At 41.9% G+C, this 16,792-nt stretch overlaps 1 protein-coding gene across 4 annotated transcripts in view; it reads left to right on the forward strand.

Moving 5' to 3' along the window:
• The window catches only part of COMMD1 (copper metabolism domain containing 1), an 85,255-nt gene that overhangs the window by 33,753 nt on the left and 34,710 nt on the right, over positions 1–16,792 (forward strand). The window contains exon 3 of one of the 4 annotated variants that reach the window (XM_061461379.1): positions 5,268–5,438. The exons of the other annotated variants lie outside the window; for them this stretch is intronic. Within the exon in view, the coding sequence (XP_061317363.1) occupies positions 5,268–5,423 (156 nt within the window). The 3' untranslated portion in view covers positions 5,424–5,438. Of the gene's footprint in view, positions 1–5,267; positions 5,439–16,792 lie in introns of those variants that run through there. 4 annotated transcript variants of the gene reach the window in all.

Raw genomic sequence — 16,792 nt, forward strand, 5'->3', positions numbered from 1 at the left:
GATGACTGGTAGGAATTTTGCACCGAAGAAGCGCAAACTTCATCTCCATTTGCAGGTTCACTTTCCTCCGTATTAAATAGATCTGCCTTACAGGTGCACCTTAGTACACTGCCTTTGCTTCATCTTGTGAAAAACATAGGCTGAAAGGAAGGCAGTAAATAGAACTGCCATGGAAAAATCACATGTGGGTCTGAGATTGTAGTTTCAAGTTACAGGTCTTTTTCTTGTAGTGATGTAGATTTAAAGAGTTCCAGACCTTTGTTACTTGTTCCACCATTGCAATACCCTGGTAGTTACACATTTATAGAGTTGAGAGTACCTGAGTGAGTCCAAATGAATTTTTTTTTTTGTTGCTCCCTCCCCACCTTTTTTTTGTTTTCCCCAAATAATTTTTAGTCTGGACCCATTTGTTGAAGGGGTGGGATGGGGGCAAAATTGAGCAAAAGAAATTGAGAAGTCATCCAGAAAAGTGCTCATTTAAACATACATGGTCAAAGGATTACCTCTTTTAAACCTGAGCTAGTGGTGCCTTGAACATGAGAAGTAAAGCAGCTTTCCTTGAATGCTAAGGATGACCTCTCTGAAGTGCCAGCTTTTCCTTAAAGAGTGGAGGAGGAATAGAAAATGAGAGACACGGCTGTTGGATGAGTTTGGTATTGTAAACTTAATCTGGAGAAGTGTGGAAAAGATACCTGATTTGGAAATGATCTAAAATGGTATCTGGAGGTGGGAACCTGCTAAGATTGCAAGAACAGAGGAATCTTGATATTTTAGCAGTATTAATATTCTTTGTTTCTAGAATATATCCCAGCTACATACATTCGTGACATCATTAATAAGAAACATGATTGAAATACTTGTCTTATATTTGTCTGGTTATTTTCTCCAGTGTTAGGTGGGAAATACGGCAAGTTGAACCACAGATTTGGCCGAGTTGCCTAGAGTGATGCTAAAAGTCTGGAAACAGGAAGGAGTAGAGCTGAACAGCAAGCAAGTCCTGACTTAGTCACAGCTCTAACAATGAAACTGGTTTATTGTTTGGAGTTTGGGGTTGTGTGGGGTTTGGGGTTTTTCTCATTCAATAGTTAGAATAAGTTGATTGCTGTCAACAATTTCATTGTCAAAATAGCTTTTTCCTTGTTGCCTTGTGTGCCTCTATTCCATTCTTTTTTCTTTTTGCTTGTTTTGAATATACTTACTTGAGGCAGTGTGCTGAAGCATAAGTTTCCCTGCTTTTCTCTGAAAGGAGATGGTTGGGAGGAGATCACTGACAGTGCTTTTGATTAAGACATCACTGTCCCACTTACTGCTTTAAAAGTTGAGGAACTGACTACTTTGAACATAATTCCAAGAGCAAGTCCTCTTCGTTTCGAAAGAGATCCTAGCTTACAAAAGATACAAAACAACCCTTTGATTAAGAAACTTCTCTAAGCTGTAATTTTGCATAGACCTTGACACAAGAGGTTTTTTCTGTCCTCCTTTCAAACTGTCATTTGCAAAACTCCATAAAGCTAATCAGACATGCAAATCTTCAATATATTTTTAGTTCAGCTCACTGATGTATATTCATTAATATGTTATTAAGACAAGGAAAGCATAATTTAAATTGCATATGCTTAATTTGGTTAATAAATGCTTGAAATGTAGTCCCACTTTTAAAAGTAACATACGAATGATGCCACTTTTTCAGGGTTTTTTTCCTTTTAAGTTACAAGGAGGGTATAAAGCCTCTTGTTTTAAGCACAAAAGTAAATTTCTAGTGCTTTTTACCATGACCCTGTACAACTAAAGGACCCCTGTGCTGAGTTTTAGTTCTCCTTGTATGCATTACATTCCAAATGATGTAATTATAATAAATTGCGCCAGTGGACACCTAGTGAAGATTATGGCATTGTGTTTGAGTTCCCAGACTCAAATTAGGTGGAGTTAGGTAGCCAAATACAAGATGGAAAGAACACAGTTTCCTTGTGTTCCAGTGTGGCTAAGCTCCACCAATGCAAATCAGGGACATGCTTGCCCTATATTTAGTTTGTGGTGGCCTAACCAAATGAGATACTCACAAATTACTACTGGAATTAGAATAAATTCTCTAAAAGCTTCTGAACCTTCATTGAACATTCAAAGCTGCTATAATATCTATTTCTTTAAACCTTTGAAGAGATACTTGAATGCTTACAGGCAGTAAACTTTTCAGTCAATTGATTCCATTTTTGTTGAATAGCTCTCAAAAGTGGAGCTGTGCTTTAAGAACTATTAAAAAATGTTCATTCCATTTAACCTGTAAATATGCCACAGGACTTGAGAAAATGAGTTTGATAATGGTTTTTGGAGCTTTTTTAAGACTTCAGCCTGGAAGGCAGCATCTTAAAGGAACTCATCATTGAGGAGAGTCTCTACAGTGTCCCGTTATGCTGGCCTGACTTATCTGAAGTAATGAGGCATGACAGATCATGAGTGCAGTGCATCATGTTCACAACAAATAACCCTGTTCAGAAAATTACATTTCTGCTCTAAGCAGTCATTTTGAGTTATTTGCAGCTAATTTTAAACTGCCTGCTTTTATGGAAATGGAACGCTCGCATTTCCCAGTAAATATCACCATGATGCTCAGAGACAGCTGTGAAGTGTGACTGTCTGGGAAAAAGCTGAAGTCTGATCAGACTTAATCAGACTGGAACCTGTTCCTGCCTGGAAATATCTTGATTATACATGAGAACAAACACAACACTTGACAGAATTGGCTTTTGTGGTACCACTGCTGTAACGACATGGAAAAGAACTGTCGATTCATGTCTTCTGTCTCGCTGAAGGTGCAGGCATTGACGGGAGCATCTTCCTGTATTGTTTTTCTTCTTACTTACCCTTTCCACTAGAAAAGATACTGATTGAATGCAGTCAGCTTCCTTTGTTAGTAGTATGTGCCTTTTATTCACTGCTATTGCTGTCTTGTGGTGGTTAGGTTGCCACCATTGGAGTTTGAGCAATGAGCCATGACTGCACCCAGCTGATCACCCAGAGTTTACTGGAGAGCATGACGAGAAACCCTGGCTGTTTGAGGGAGGGGTAAATCTGGCTCAGTTTAGGTGTCTGCCTTGGACTGTTCCCTCAAAGGATCCGTTTCCCTGGACTCCAAAGGAAAGCAAGCATTATTAGCTGAGCTCTAGAGGCCTGAAGTTTGGTGAAATAGATCCCACCCTTCATCTGAACTGTGTACTGATGGCTTAACAACCATTCTTCTCAGATGAAGGATGTGGATGAAACATTGCTTAGTTGAGCTCAGAGAGGATGAGGCAAACTGTCTCATCCTTTGTTTTCTAGGAAGCAAAAACAGAAGAGAAAGGCAGCTCATCCACTTATACTGTGGGAAGAGTAGACAAGTGAATGTCATTGAACTGTCAGCCAAATAAGTGCTGGCTGCTGGATCAAAGACCTGCATTTGCAGTGAATCTGAACTCCTGGGGTAAAATTAATGCAAGATATAAGTGAAAGGATAAAGAAACTATGTTTAAATGTTTGTTTCGTTTTTTTTAAGTCATATTAAACAAGCATTAAGTTTGCAAAGCAGAAGTACTTCTGGGTTTAAACACACCAAACGCTATGTGACAGTTAACAGCTCCGAAATATTGTCGTGTGTGACTGGGCCAGTTTGGGTCATAACACTCTCCTCTGCAAACACACCGAGACAAGCTGACTGGATGCTAAAGCAGAAGAAAGACAATACCCCCAGCTGAGAGCAAGGATTTGAAAGACAGTGGATGAGCGGATCAGTTTCAAGGGCTTGAAGGTTCTCTCTTGGAGGCAGGGAGAGGCTTGTTTTTACAGGCACAGAGCTTGGAGATCAAGAAGACTTGCTCACCCCTGAAGGAGACTGTTCCCCAGAGCTGCTGGAGGAGAGTTTAGCTTGAGGGACTTGGGGAGGTTGGATGGTGCTGTCACATCCCAGTGGTCTTGGAGTCGTATGAGGGATGTTGGCTTGCCATGCTTCTCATACAGAAGCTACCTGATAAGAAAACTGTGTTCAGGTAATTTTTTATTCTAAACCATTGGCTTTTGCAGAGAGCGCTGGATGTTTCTTTTCTCAGTCACTGATTTTTGGAAGAGAATTTTTGGAAGGAATTTTCAGAGGTGTGATGCTATGCTCCAAGCCTGCCACACATCACTCTTTCTGCCCCTTCTGTTGTGTTTCTTCCTACTCCTGTTTGCATGACAACATGCAGAGCTCTCCACAAGCTCTTGTAATTCCTGAAAGAGATTTCAACTCATAACTTTTTCTCAGTGCATCAAACCACATGCCAGGCCAGAGGGCTGAGTACTGTTAGCACTTTAACATGCAAATGGTGGGAGAAATTTGCTGTTGACCAGGGAGTTGCACATGCCTTTATATGCTGGCTGTGCTCTGGGTTGGCCTGGCTCATGATTTCCCATCCTAAGAAGTGACAGCAGTGTCCAGCAGCCCTCCCTCCCTTCAGAGGACAGGGCTTTCTCCTTCAGGCAGGGAGTTGTCACCAGGGCTCTCCCGTTGTCATCTCACTGTCTTCCCCATTTGGCATCATTCCCTACTTGAGCGCAGCTCCTCTCCCCCCTCCTTTCTTCTATGCCCTTTGCTTGGCTCTGGTTGTGTGTTTGTTTTCTCTCCCACACTCTCTCTGTTTCATTTGCTGCCCAGAATAATAAGGGGCTTGTTGAAAGGGTGCTGCGAAGTAATTTGTCTTCTTCGTTCATTCTGTATTTATTTAACATTAGTTTGCAGCCTGCCTGGAATACAAAATTACAAATTTATTCACAGTTTATTTTAATAGTATTTATTATTTTGGAGGCTCCTGTGCAAGCCCTATTACTGCCATAAGAATCTCATAAATAAATAGTTATCATCAGTTATGATGATATTATAGTTCCCATATCCATTCCAAGGATACAATCGAAGGGCAGAGAGCACAGACACAAGGATTTCTACTAATTCTGCTGCCCAGTTTGAAAAACCCTAACCCTGAGTTCCCACAGTGCTGAGCTGTGGTGGTACAGCTGGTGTACATTTCTGATAGCATACTCACCACTCTGGTGAACATCAGCCCTTCTGCAAAGCAGACCCCAGGTGTTTCAAACAGAACCTGGAGAAAACTGGGAACACACAAGGAGTGAACCCCTGGAAAAATGCTGTTGGTGTGACTTGCCCACCATTTCATGTGCTTTCCTGTACAGGCATAGCCTTGTTCTCTCGGTATCATTCAGCTGGTTTATCTGTAAGATCCTTCTTTCTCTTCCTGCAGTTCCCTGTCTGCTTTGCTCTGCACCTTCCAGCTTCAGCAATGGGCAGCCTTCAGACCTCAGCCTGCTTCCCTACACAGCCCCTACGCAGTTCATTCATTGCCTGGGCATTGCCTGCCACAGAGTTCTGCTGGAAGATAAATAGTATTGGATCTTGACATGGCAGCTTGCATTACAGCGCTTATGCAAAAGGGCAGGAGGTTATTTTAAGTTGCCTGGCAACTGTAATTCTGACATTTTCTGTATTATGATAATTTTGCATTGTAGTGCTCGTGTTCTTTAATACAGTTTTCAAGAATGGGGCTGAAAAGTGTTTTTTCAGATCGTGCATGCAGAAGGTCCTGACTTGGACCTCCTGTATGCACACAAGAACATTTACCTGTGGGCAAATAAGTTTACTTAATAGCTGCATGCAAATAAAGGCAGAACACTCACGATATTCATAAGCCACTGGAGAAAATATTAGTGGGATTCTTCTAGCTAAAGAAAATCTGAGATGGAGGTATATTGGTGCAGAATATTAATACCTCCCCATCCAAAATCTGGAAAATGGCTTTTAGTGCTTCTGTTTTCTTTCCCAGTTGTTAGAACCTAAGTCAAATGCTGTGTTTTATCTGAAGTGGTTTACCCAGAGACATGTGCTGCATGCGAGTGTATTCATTATCCTGCCTCATCCTTTTCTTAACATCTTCCTTTTTCTAAATTTTGAAGCGTGCAGCAGTAGCATTTTATACATAGTGAAACGTAATTATACAGTTATATTGCATGCACTCTGGTCAATAAGGTGAATCTCAGGCAGGAGTAGGCAGTCATGCAGAAAAATCTCACACTGGTGCAGCAGGATAGGTGTAATACCAGATCCTGCTGAGCTGCGACTGAAGTACACCCTGGGGAGGTGCTGACTGTGTTTTCTTGGCTAAAGCTGGTATTTTTCGAGGCTGGAAAGCTGGGCAGGAAGCACATTATAGAGCAATTAGCACTGGGCTGTGTTTGTGCAAGGAAGCGTCTGTCATCTTTGTCAGGGCAGAAAGGTCATTTTCTTTGGAACATCTGGAGAAGGTTGTTCGAAGTGTGGCAAGCTGGCATGGAGGATTTGCTTTTGAAATACTCTGCTGCTTTTCTAAATGATTACCCATGGCTTTAAGATTGCCTGTGCGCCAGTTATGGTGGATTTGCTGATAGAAAGGAGACTTTCACTAGGGTTAGCTGCTAAATAGGGGACTGCTAGAGAAGGGTCAGTTGGGAGCAGGAGGCTTTAGCAAAGATGCCCAAGTAAGAGTCTGGAGAGGGCTTGGACTTCACCAGGTCCTTAAATGCAGGTCCTCTCTCAGCAGTGGCAGCTCTGTGTGAATCTTCCTGTTTCTCCTTTGCCTTTCTCTGCCAGTTCTGCTTTCATTTCTTCTCCTTCTTCTCTTTTCCCTTCTGCTTCTGCATCCTCAAAGTGCTGCTCTGCCTCTTCCCCTCTCTTTTCATCCCCTTGGCTTGCTCCTCGCTCTCAAACTTGGATTTTTCTTTCATTTCAGCAGAGATATCTGGGGCTTTTTGTCTTTGTCAGAGCTGTGCAGCACAGCAGAGGGCCATGAACTGTCCCAGGGCAAAGCTGCCCATGAGCACATGAAAGTACAGAGGCAGTTCTGGGCAAGGTTCAGGTTTGCACGGTGTCTCCATGATCCCTCTATGTTATTGTACTGAGACCAGCACTGTGTTACAGAAACAGCGTATTCTAATTGCTCTGTGGCAAAGCTTATTTTTCTGAGAAGCTGTGAATAGATTAAGTTGTGTTCTTGGGGTTGTGTGTGGCTTGGGTTTTGTTTTTTTTTTAAAGCAGTGTATGAAGTCTTCACTTACAACTGTGCATGAAACTCCTTGTCTGTAATTGTCCTTCCGTGGATTTACTAAGCTGCAGTATCAAAGCAGAGCTTTAAAAACAAGGATGGAACATATTGGAATTACTTGGCACCTGCATGTTCTAATGTATTCTAAATAATGAGCTTTATGTGGTAAGTTTATGTAGCTGAGCTGTGTAAATTTGTTTGTGATGATGATTATACTGAGAATCACCTTTGCTAGTTGAGTTACACGTGAACATGATGTAGGCTTATTACCCAGGAGACCTGATTAGCAATAGTGTGGGACTTGGGCAGAGTGCAGCTCAAGAGTAAGCATATTTGCATTTTAAGTGAGCTGCCGTTGCCATAAAGGTATGTAAACTGCTGTCAATTAAAATTGTGTGCCAGACTGTACAAATGATCCTGCGTGCTAATGCAGCCCAACATGTGGCTCTGGGGTGCATCAGGACACTGGTTCTTCTTTGTGATGTTTGTTCCCCTTTAGAGTAGTGGATCATGTGGCAATCTCAGCTTCCAACAGGATACCATCAAGGGGTTTAATAGATTCACTGAGAGAATCAATTGTGCATGTGTTAGATGAAGTCTTCAGATTTCTCATTAAATACCAGCAAACCAAAGGGTCATCATCCCCCATGCTTCATCTGTCATCTGTTTGTAGCCTGCCTAAAAGTCTTCCTCTTTAGACCTTTACTTTTAAGTTGGACTTCCTTGAAAATCAGTTCAGAGAACTGAAGATTGACATATGCGAACAAATGGATCCATTTATTTAGAGAAGACTAGCTCTGTATGTTGCATATGGAAATAGATATTTTTTCATTTTCCTTTGCCCACTAGTAAACATACTTCACACTACAAGCATTGTTACTGCAAAGCTCAGCATCCTGTTGACACTCAATGATATTTTTGATGAAGGCAAGGGTTGGGTCACCAAAATGGACGGAACATGACTTTTTGCACTGAAAAAAACACATTCAAATTTCTCACTTGAAGACACGTTTTGTCCATGGTTTCTCTCTCGTCCATACAAGCACATCTTTGTCTTGTGTTTAGACTCTAGACTTGGCTGGTAATAATTAGAGACAAACCAGGTGGAAAGTCATGAGTCATATGTTGAGGAAAAGATACGGCTTTTTTGGATCAAAGCAAAGTGCTCTGCATACACAATGTGTATTTCTGGATAAGCAGGAGGACTTTTTCATGTTCTTCCCAGGGTATTTTAGGGTCTTAAAGTGATAGCATAAGAACCTAAACACAAAAAACCCCACACCTTACAATTATGAGTGTGCTGAATCACCAGAGAAGTCGCCTTCATGCACAGGAAGTGCTGTGCGGTGAACATGGGCAGAAAAAAGTCAGGCTTTACAAAGCTAATGGCATATCTCCGTGCCCCTGATAAATTCTGAATATATTGGTTCCGTATGCAGCCTTCCACTTGCATAAGCACCCATATGCCCATATGCATGGGCATAACAAGCTATTCTGGCTTTTCCTGCTCTTTGCTTTGTCTCCTCTTCCTTCTCACCTCTGAAATTCTCACTCTGATTTGAGTCATTGCCATGTGTCAGGTACTCTTGTAACTCACCCCCTCACAATCGTATATGCCCATGGACTTTTGTCGTTTTTGGAAACTTGATTTCAAACTCACAGGGCTGCACCCTTCCCAAGGTGCTGTATGTAGGTGTGCCAGGAGCAGAGTATCGATTACTGATGCAGAGGGAAATCTCCAGGGTGGAGGCAGCCCTGGAGATACTCAGGGAGCATTTCTTCTGATGCTCTTGCAAGGCTAAAATCTGGTTATTTCAATGGTAATAATAGTAGTCACTAGAAATAAATGCAGAGGTCTGCTTTACTCATGTTAGTACCGATGCTATCTATGTCCTTGATTACACGTGGGTTATCTTACGTGTCCCAGATACAGACAGCTGTTTTCATGTTAGGGATAGAGATGGGGGGGTAATGCAGAGCTTATTTTTTCTTAGTTAATTATCAAAACAACTCTTTGCAGTAAATATTTCCCATAGCAGCCTTTCCCTGTCCATAGTTCATTTTGTTTGTCTTCGCCTCACAGGAGTGCAAGGGAAACAAATTCTTCACTTCTTTCTGGATGTGGAAGAGAAATGAGTTAGTCCCATATGTCATGCTTGTGAATGATGAGTCCCAATTCTAACCTTACAAAGATGCTGTTGTGTACTGTAATAATTCAAAGGTTTTGCTTCTCCTCTACTATTTAATTTCTAATAATTCCTGGATTAAGGGAATGTTTCAAGAGGAGGGGAGGGAGTACATACTGTTTTCAAAATACTGAAATGCTTATAAGTTGCACCACCTTAGAGTTGTTTCAGGCCCAGGGGCTCAAACACAATCAGCATTACTAGGTTTTAAAGAGTGTTAAAGGAAATAACTATCTCTTCCTGTCCCCCAAGTTGCAAGGTCTCTTCTCTTGCAGTAATACCAAGAGTATCTCTTCTTTGTGCACTTACCTTCCCTTTCTTTTTCCATCCAAGGAAATCAGAATCTAAAAGGGAGCCTCGGAGCTTACCTCATTTGAAACACCTCCAGATTTCTGGCTTGCTGTCACTGTCATTGCGACAGCGTTGCAGTCAGGTACCATGGTGATCTTAAACACTGTCACACTGCCTGCATGTACTTGTCAAATAATTTTTATAAGGTTTTTTTTTATTTCTTTGATGCCAAGATGGTTAAACAACAGTCATATCTAATTCCCACTGCAGTGTCAGTGATGATGTACCTTAGAAGAAATTAATTCTTAACTATTTGCTTAGTGCATATCAGTGCCTTATTCCTTTGTACTGCATTAGCTTCAGGAGAACAGCTTCTGACCATGGAATCTGCCTGTGTAAAAGTGCTGCTCCCTGTAATACAAATGGATCCCTACTTCAAGGAATGTGTTTCAAACGAATGCTGGTAAGGAACACTTTTGTACTTCCACTTTGAAAGTCGAAATACAAAATGACACAAAATTGTCCTGACGTCCCTGGCCTTTAATTTATTCAGGAAGCATTTCTTAACAGTCTTGTCCTGAAGCCTGAAACAGAATGTTCTAAAACATGCGAAAACACACTGCATACGGAACTCAAGGCTGTGGCTGCAGGCATGGAGCAGAACCAGTTCAGAATCGTGGTTAGACATTGCTGATGGTACCAGGAGGTATATAGTCTTCCCTTCCTGGGTGGCAAAGGCTCCTGTGATTCCAGAATCATGTTGAAGTCAGAAGTGCTCTCCTTACAGGGTAGGAGTGTAATTAGTACCATGATTTAGCTGATACTATCTTGGAAAAATTTGTCACGTGGGTTAGAATTGAAGGTATGCATCATGCTTGAGCAGGTCTAACAAACTGCCGCAGCTGAAAGAGAGGTTTTAGTCCCCTCTCCCCTGCTCTGCTCTTTTCTTCTTTCACACAGTGATTTGCCTGCTTTAGTAGATTGATTTTTGGCCAGGTTGATGAACAGAATTGGCTCACAGAAGACTCCAGTGATCACTAGCAATGGTGCAAGGGAATTTCCTGGACAGGGGAGAGGACCTCTGTTTGACTGCCTTGTGTAACTTGAGGAGGCTCTGCCAGAAACCTGCTGTAAGTGATGGTGCCCACAAGCCAGCTGTGATGGCCGTGATTTGGAAGAATGCATCCTGTGTCTGAACCAGCGATGCTGTAATTACTGCTTTTGCCTAACCTGAAGCATACTTTGTTTTCACCGCTCAAAACAAGCTAAAGAATTATTTTGAGGGGCTGTTAAGTTTGGTAAAGTCAACAAACAACTTAATGAGAACTTAAATTATAAGCATACAATAATTCCTTCTTTTTTTATCATATTCTGTGAGTCACATAAGGACCAAGTGGCCAGAAGCACTAAAAACTAAGCTGATGGGGGATGGAGAGGAATATGTTGAGTGGGATAGCTTCCTCCTGTGAGAACTCTTAAGACTATAAACATTGAAACAGAGAGTCCAGTTCTATCTAAATAACTTGTCATGTGGGTTTGACAAAGGCTAACTTTCAGTATCTGAAGTAAAGGAGGCCTTTCACTTATTTTTGGGAGTGTTATTTTATTCTCATCTCAGGATCTGAGATTTAAAATAGTTGGGTTTTTTTCTCCTTCAAAAATAAAGCCACAGGCTTGTTGCCATGGGCTTGAGGAAGATAATTCTGTTGAATTTTACAGAAAGGATCCTGTTTCGCTGGGGGTTTATAAGGAGCTTAGAAGAGTAAAGATAAGTCAATAGTTAGATTATGAAATTAAGAGTTTTATATACATATGTGGGTTTATATATATAAAAATCAGCTGCAAGAAGTACATGGAGCTGACTGAATGTAGAAACATGTGAAAGGTAGAGTGGACCATCAGCTAAAACACTTTTCCAGCAGAGAAAATCTGCTAAGAATTAATGCAAGGAGGTGTTTGATCTTGCTGTTTCTCTCTCTCTTGTGCTAGCAGGTTCACAGGCTTTTCCCAGGGCTGATGCCTGCAACACCTACCTGGGGTCAAGCTTTATGGGCCGGAGCCCTGGGGTTTTTTGTTCCTTCTCCTAAAGCTCCGTCTCTAAGGCTGTCCTTGGTTTTTGTAAGAGTACAGAGAGAGCAAGAAGAGGCTCTAGGTGATGAATTGCGGGTCTGTTTTACTAACAGCTTGTATTTCACTAAGGACGTAACTGAAATCTGCCAATATCGCTTGCTCAAAGAGATGTTGTTACAGCAGGAACTTTGATAATATTGCAGTGGGTTTCTTTTTACTTTCATGAGGACTTCAGTACCAGCCTTTATGTGCAATGCTTGTCTTCCTTCCTAGTGTCGCCTCATTACGCTGCCTGCATGTTTTCCTGCTACCCAGGTGCTTGGGGCAGTGTGCGAAAATGTGAATTATAGTTAAATGAATGGAATTACCTGGGGTTGAGTTTATTCCCCCTCCTGCCAGCAGCTGAAGGTGAGGATTTGTTCTCAAAGTGCAGTGGCAGAACGTCAGTGAAATTTCTGATGGATGCTGCTCTCCTGAGACATGGCAATACTTCGTTCTTCAGCTTGGCTGGACCCACAGCAGTGTTCATCTGCAAGTAATGTGGTTTCTTGTTCTGTATTTTGGATCCTGATACACTTAACAGCCCTTTTGGCTGTTTCTTAAGGTTTGATGATAGTGGGAACAGGCTCATGGAGCTTGTATCCAGGATACCAGAGATAACCTTGGAAAAGTTCTTTTTCTAGGGGGGATACAAAATTAACATGACCTGATGGGCCATCTTAACAAAAACAGTGATGAAATCGACAGCTAAACAATAAATTCAAGCAGCAACCTCCAAGAAGTACAAGGTGACAGCTGGTAAGATTAATTCCCTATCTAATTTTTGGCAACCAGAATTGCTTCTGAACTGCATGCGTTGAGTCTTGAGTCTCATCTCTGTAGGTTCCTTGTAGTGGAGGGAGAGGCTTCTCCAGGGAGTGTCTCAGGGTTGATTCAAAGGGCAAATTTAGCCTGACAAAGACCACCTTAAGCACCACAGCTACCTGGACCTGATGATGTGAATGCTCTTCAGTGTGGTTTATTGTGCAAATATTTGTAGAAGACTGTTGGTTGTCCAACCAGCATCTCAAAAAGCCATCTCAACGCTTCCAAGTTCAACTGATGCAGTAAAGAAAAGTGGCTTTGTGATGCTCATATGTATGTTGACAGTCCATCCTTGACTGTTTGTCATTTTTTCCTATGCTAGTCCTTTTTGATCTTTCCTGTGAGGGTGGTGAGGCCCTGGCACAGGCTGCCCAGAGAAGCTGTGGCTGCCCCATCCCTGGCAGTGTTCAAGGCCAGGCTGGACAGGGCTTGAGCAACCTGGTCTAGTGGAAGGTGTCCTTGCGCATGGCAGGGGTTGGAACTGGATGATCTTTAAGGTCCATTCCAGCCCAAACCATTCTGTCAATCTATGATTTCTATGATCTTGTCTCTCTCCAAGATCACACACTCATGCTTTGAGTGGCAGCATTTTCCTGCATCTTTTTGGTAGGCCACACTATTTAATCTCTTTGTTGCTGGTGGCAAGAAGAGGGTCAAAAGGAAGTGTGTACTATGAAAGACATTTTTTTGTGAGGTGTTTCTTTGTCTCATGTTATCTCAACAACATTGTTAATAGCTATGCCTGTAACATCATCCTTAAGTAAAAGCTGAGAGTTTGCTGATTGTTACCCTCCAGTGTTGGAGGGCTGCCGTGTTTTGTCCTGTGTGAAGTGGTATTACTTTGTCTTTGACACCTCAGTTTTTAAAATGAGATGGAAATTCAAGATGAGTGCAGTAGTGTAACAAAGGTTATGGATTTATAGAAGTTGTAATAGGAATAATGGAAAAATAATTTTCTGTTTATAAAAAAAATAGAGGGAATTGTTCGCCTAATGCTCTAAAAGAAACAAAATCTTCATCCATAAATCGATCAGCTGTCACCAACAGAAGTATTTCTGTGTGGCTCTGAGTAGTTTTCTAAACTCGCAATCAAAGATATGAACACTTCTGCAAAAACAATTAAACCTCCTTAATTCTGTTTTCCTTTCTTTCTGTCAGATGCCTGAGACTGTTCTGCCTCAGTCTTTAGCAAGTATGTATTTCCATTTTAAAATTACAGAATAGTTTAGTATTGCATCAATATTTTCACAGTGAGTACCGGTTGTAGTAAGAAAGATTTATCATAGGGTTAATAAAATTACTTAAATATTCTATATTATAAAACTGTAGGAAACTGGTGTAGCATATTGCTTACTGCATGGTGTTTAGAGCAGGAGGGACTTGATTTGACAGCATGGCTGGGAAGACTGTATTAAACCCAGTTTGGTTTCTTTTTTCATTGAAACATATCAGTACCCTAAAAACCAACCATTTATGCAACTTTCAAACATGAAATGGTAAAATTAATTCCTTTCTGTCTGAGCAGGAAGTGGCCAGTGCTATCTAGGGAGTTTTCTCATTAGGTAGATCCATAGTAACACCTACTGACGTCTCTGTGTCTTGAACTTCCAGATTGGCGACTTCTGTTTTGCCTGTTTATCCGGTGCACTGCTTGGCTCAGGGAATTTCATGACAGAGAGCAACTTTGCTGATAATCAGCATTCAGAAGCCTCCTTAAAAAATTACATATACAAGTAAACGCATAGGTCAACAAGATGGACAATTTAGTCCAGGTTTTGGGGGGTATTTTCTTTTTTATTATTATTATCACTGTAAACAAATATATTTTGTATTAATAGTAAATCAGACAAAAAGTGGTGTGTACTTTTCCATCTTAGATTTATACATACAAAATATATATTTTTAAAATAACATATCAGCTAATTCACTATTAAGTGAAAAACTGTTGTTGGATTTCATTGTGGGGCTTTCTGTGGCAGAAGCAGTCTAGTCAAATCACAGAATCACAGGATGGTTTGGATTGGAAGGGACCTTCAAAGCTCATCTAATCCAGCCCCCTGCAGTGAGCAGGGACATCCTTCAACTAGATCAGGTTGACCAGAACCACATCCAGCCTGTCCTTGACTGTCTCCTGTAGTGCAAATTACACCAGCTTAAAAAGACTCTTCAAATTCTGGCTTTTTTGTGTTAAATGAGCCATGGTGGAAGGATTGCTGGCACAGGATCTGCAGTGAATGGGAAGCTGCTGGTCAGGCTGAGGAGTTTCTTATCTTTTCTAGGTTTAGGATCAGCAGTGACCAGGAACCTCTTCAAGAATGACTTAAACAGGGGTGGCTTATGTGCAGGAGTCAGTAGTTATGTGCAGGAGTCAATGGTTTAGGGTTTCTGCTCCAGGAATACCTGTATTTACCTCTTCTCACACTGCACAGCTTTGCTGTTCAACCCTCTACCCAGGTGTTGAGGGAGAAGCTGTACCCTTGAATTTAACATTGCCTTCCGGAAGTCCACACATCTATGTTGTCATACTCTGCATGCATTTGCATGGCCCAAAAAGAAACCCCAACCCAGAAAAAGGTGTTAAAGTGATGGCCAGTAGCTGAACAGTTCAGCCCAGCAAGGATGGGCATTAGCTTTGGCTTTGGGACAGGAGGAGCTGCAGGTCAAGGCAGCCAGTTTTTAAAGCCTTGGGTTTGTTTCTGTTCTTCCCAGCATGAGGAAAACCTTGTTTTCGCAGTGTTTCTGCAGCACGACTAAAAAGTAAGGTTAAATTCTTTCAGGACAAGTTCATTGTATCTGACCTGGGTGGTGGCGGTGGTGTGGAAGTCTTTTGTGCTTATCTCTAAAGTGCATTTTAACTGAAAATTAGGGAAAAACAATAAACAATGAAGGAGACAGGGCTATTTCTGTCATTTGATACTCTGCCTTCTGTCCCTTGCGCACATGGTGTGATTTATCATGGTATTTGCATAAGGTTAGTTCAGCGCCAGGCGTAAGACATTTATAACTTGTCTCTGCAAAGTGATTTTCTGCAGGGGTGTGTGTAAAGCCAGGGAGGGAGGTGAAACCCTTTTCCCTGGCATCGTGGCGGCTGTGCAGTTGGGGGTCAGAGGAGTCTCTCCTTTTCCTTCTAGAAGGGAAGGATGTTTTCCTACAAAATCCGGCTTCTCTCCTGTTAGCTTGCTCAATGCCTGGTAAATAAAGAGTAGCAGGGGGAAAGCATCTCATGAAGAAGAACTGGAACAGCATCTCCTTTATTTTCAGTCTTTAAATTTAGTACCTTTCAGCTTTGCTACATGAAAAACACGGACCTGATGGCTAAAACTTATTTTGCCTTACACTTTATTTATTCAGATCAGTCTTTGGCTTGTTCACGTGGGAAGAATCGGGTCTTCTATTGTCTTCTGGGCACTGAATTGCAGTTCTTGTTATAGTGCCTCATTATAAAGTCACATCTCCCAAGAAAGACCTTTTTGTCTGGTAAAGTGCAGCAGGCCAAAACCCTTACTAGCAACGCAGTCAGGCCAGCTGGGCAGCAGTTGCAGACACTTGGGGTTTTGAGGCTTTGCCTGATGGACTGCGATGGTATCTGATGGGGGCTGTTTCCAGATGGTATCTGGTGTTTCCATCCGCTTTTTGCCAACTTAACTATCAAGATACTGATGCCTGTTACAGTTTACAAATGGGTCACTGAAAGAGGTTTCAGGGCAGGGCATATTTTCCCAGGGAGAGGGCTTGTTTTTTCAAAGGTGTTGTCCGCCATGCAGTTGCACCAGAGCTTTGTCGAAGTGTCAGGATGCCATATGGTTCCTCAACCATCGTATAGCCAGGTCACCTGAAAAGCTGTAGGGGCATTTCGTGACTTGGAGCTGTGCTCAGAGTGTGACCCAGTCCAGCCCCTCATAACAGTGTCAGGGCCCTGGGCACGTTCCTGGCTTCCACCACGAGGGAGGAAGGCTTACGTCTCCTGCCGTTCAGATAAACGTAATTAGTTTGGACATAGATTTTTGAACAACGCACATTAATTGTGTGGTGAGGCTTTTATTGGCTATTATGTGTTTGCTTTTGCCTCATGAAGCTACTCACGCATCGACACGATCCTTTGGTTTAAGAGACGGGTTTATTGGGCAGAAATGGCATATTGCCATCCTCTGAATTACCTCAGACACACCTCAGCAGCAAATCTTGCTCCTCTATTCAGAAAAGGTCTGTGACAAGATTGCAATCTGTGCCATTCAGAGATGCTTTTTCCTCTTGTTCTGCTGGGCTTAAGTCCCCCATGTA

This window comes from Pezoporus flaviventris, unplaced genomic scaffold, assembly GCF_033815535.1.
Source record: "Pezoporus flaviventris isolate CSIRO_AGI_PZ_B2104156 unplaced genomic scaffold, CSIRO_AGI_Pfla_v1 ptg000031l, whole genome shotgun sequence".
Lineage (NCBI taxonomy): Eukaryota > Metazoa > Chordata > Aves > Psittaciformes > Psittacidae > Pezoporus > Pezoporus flaviventris.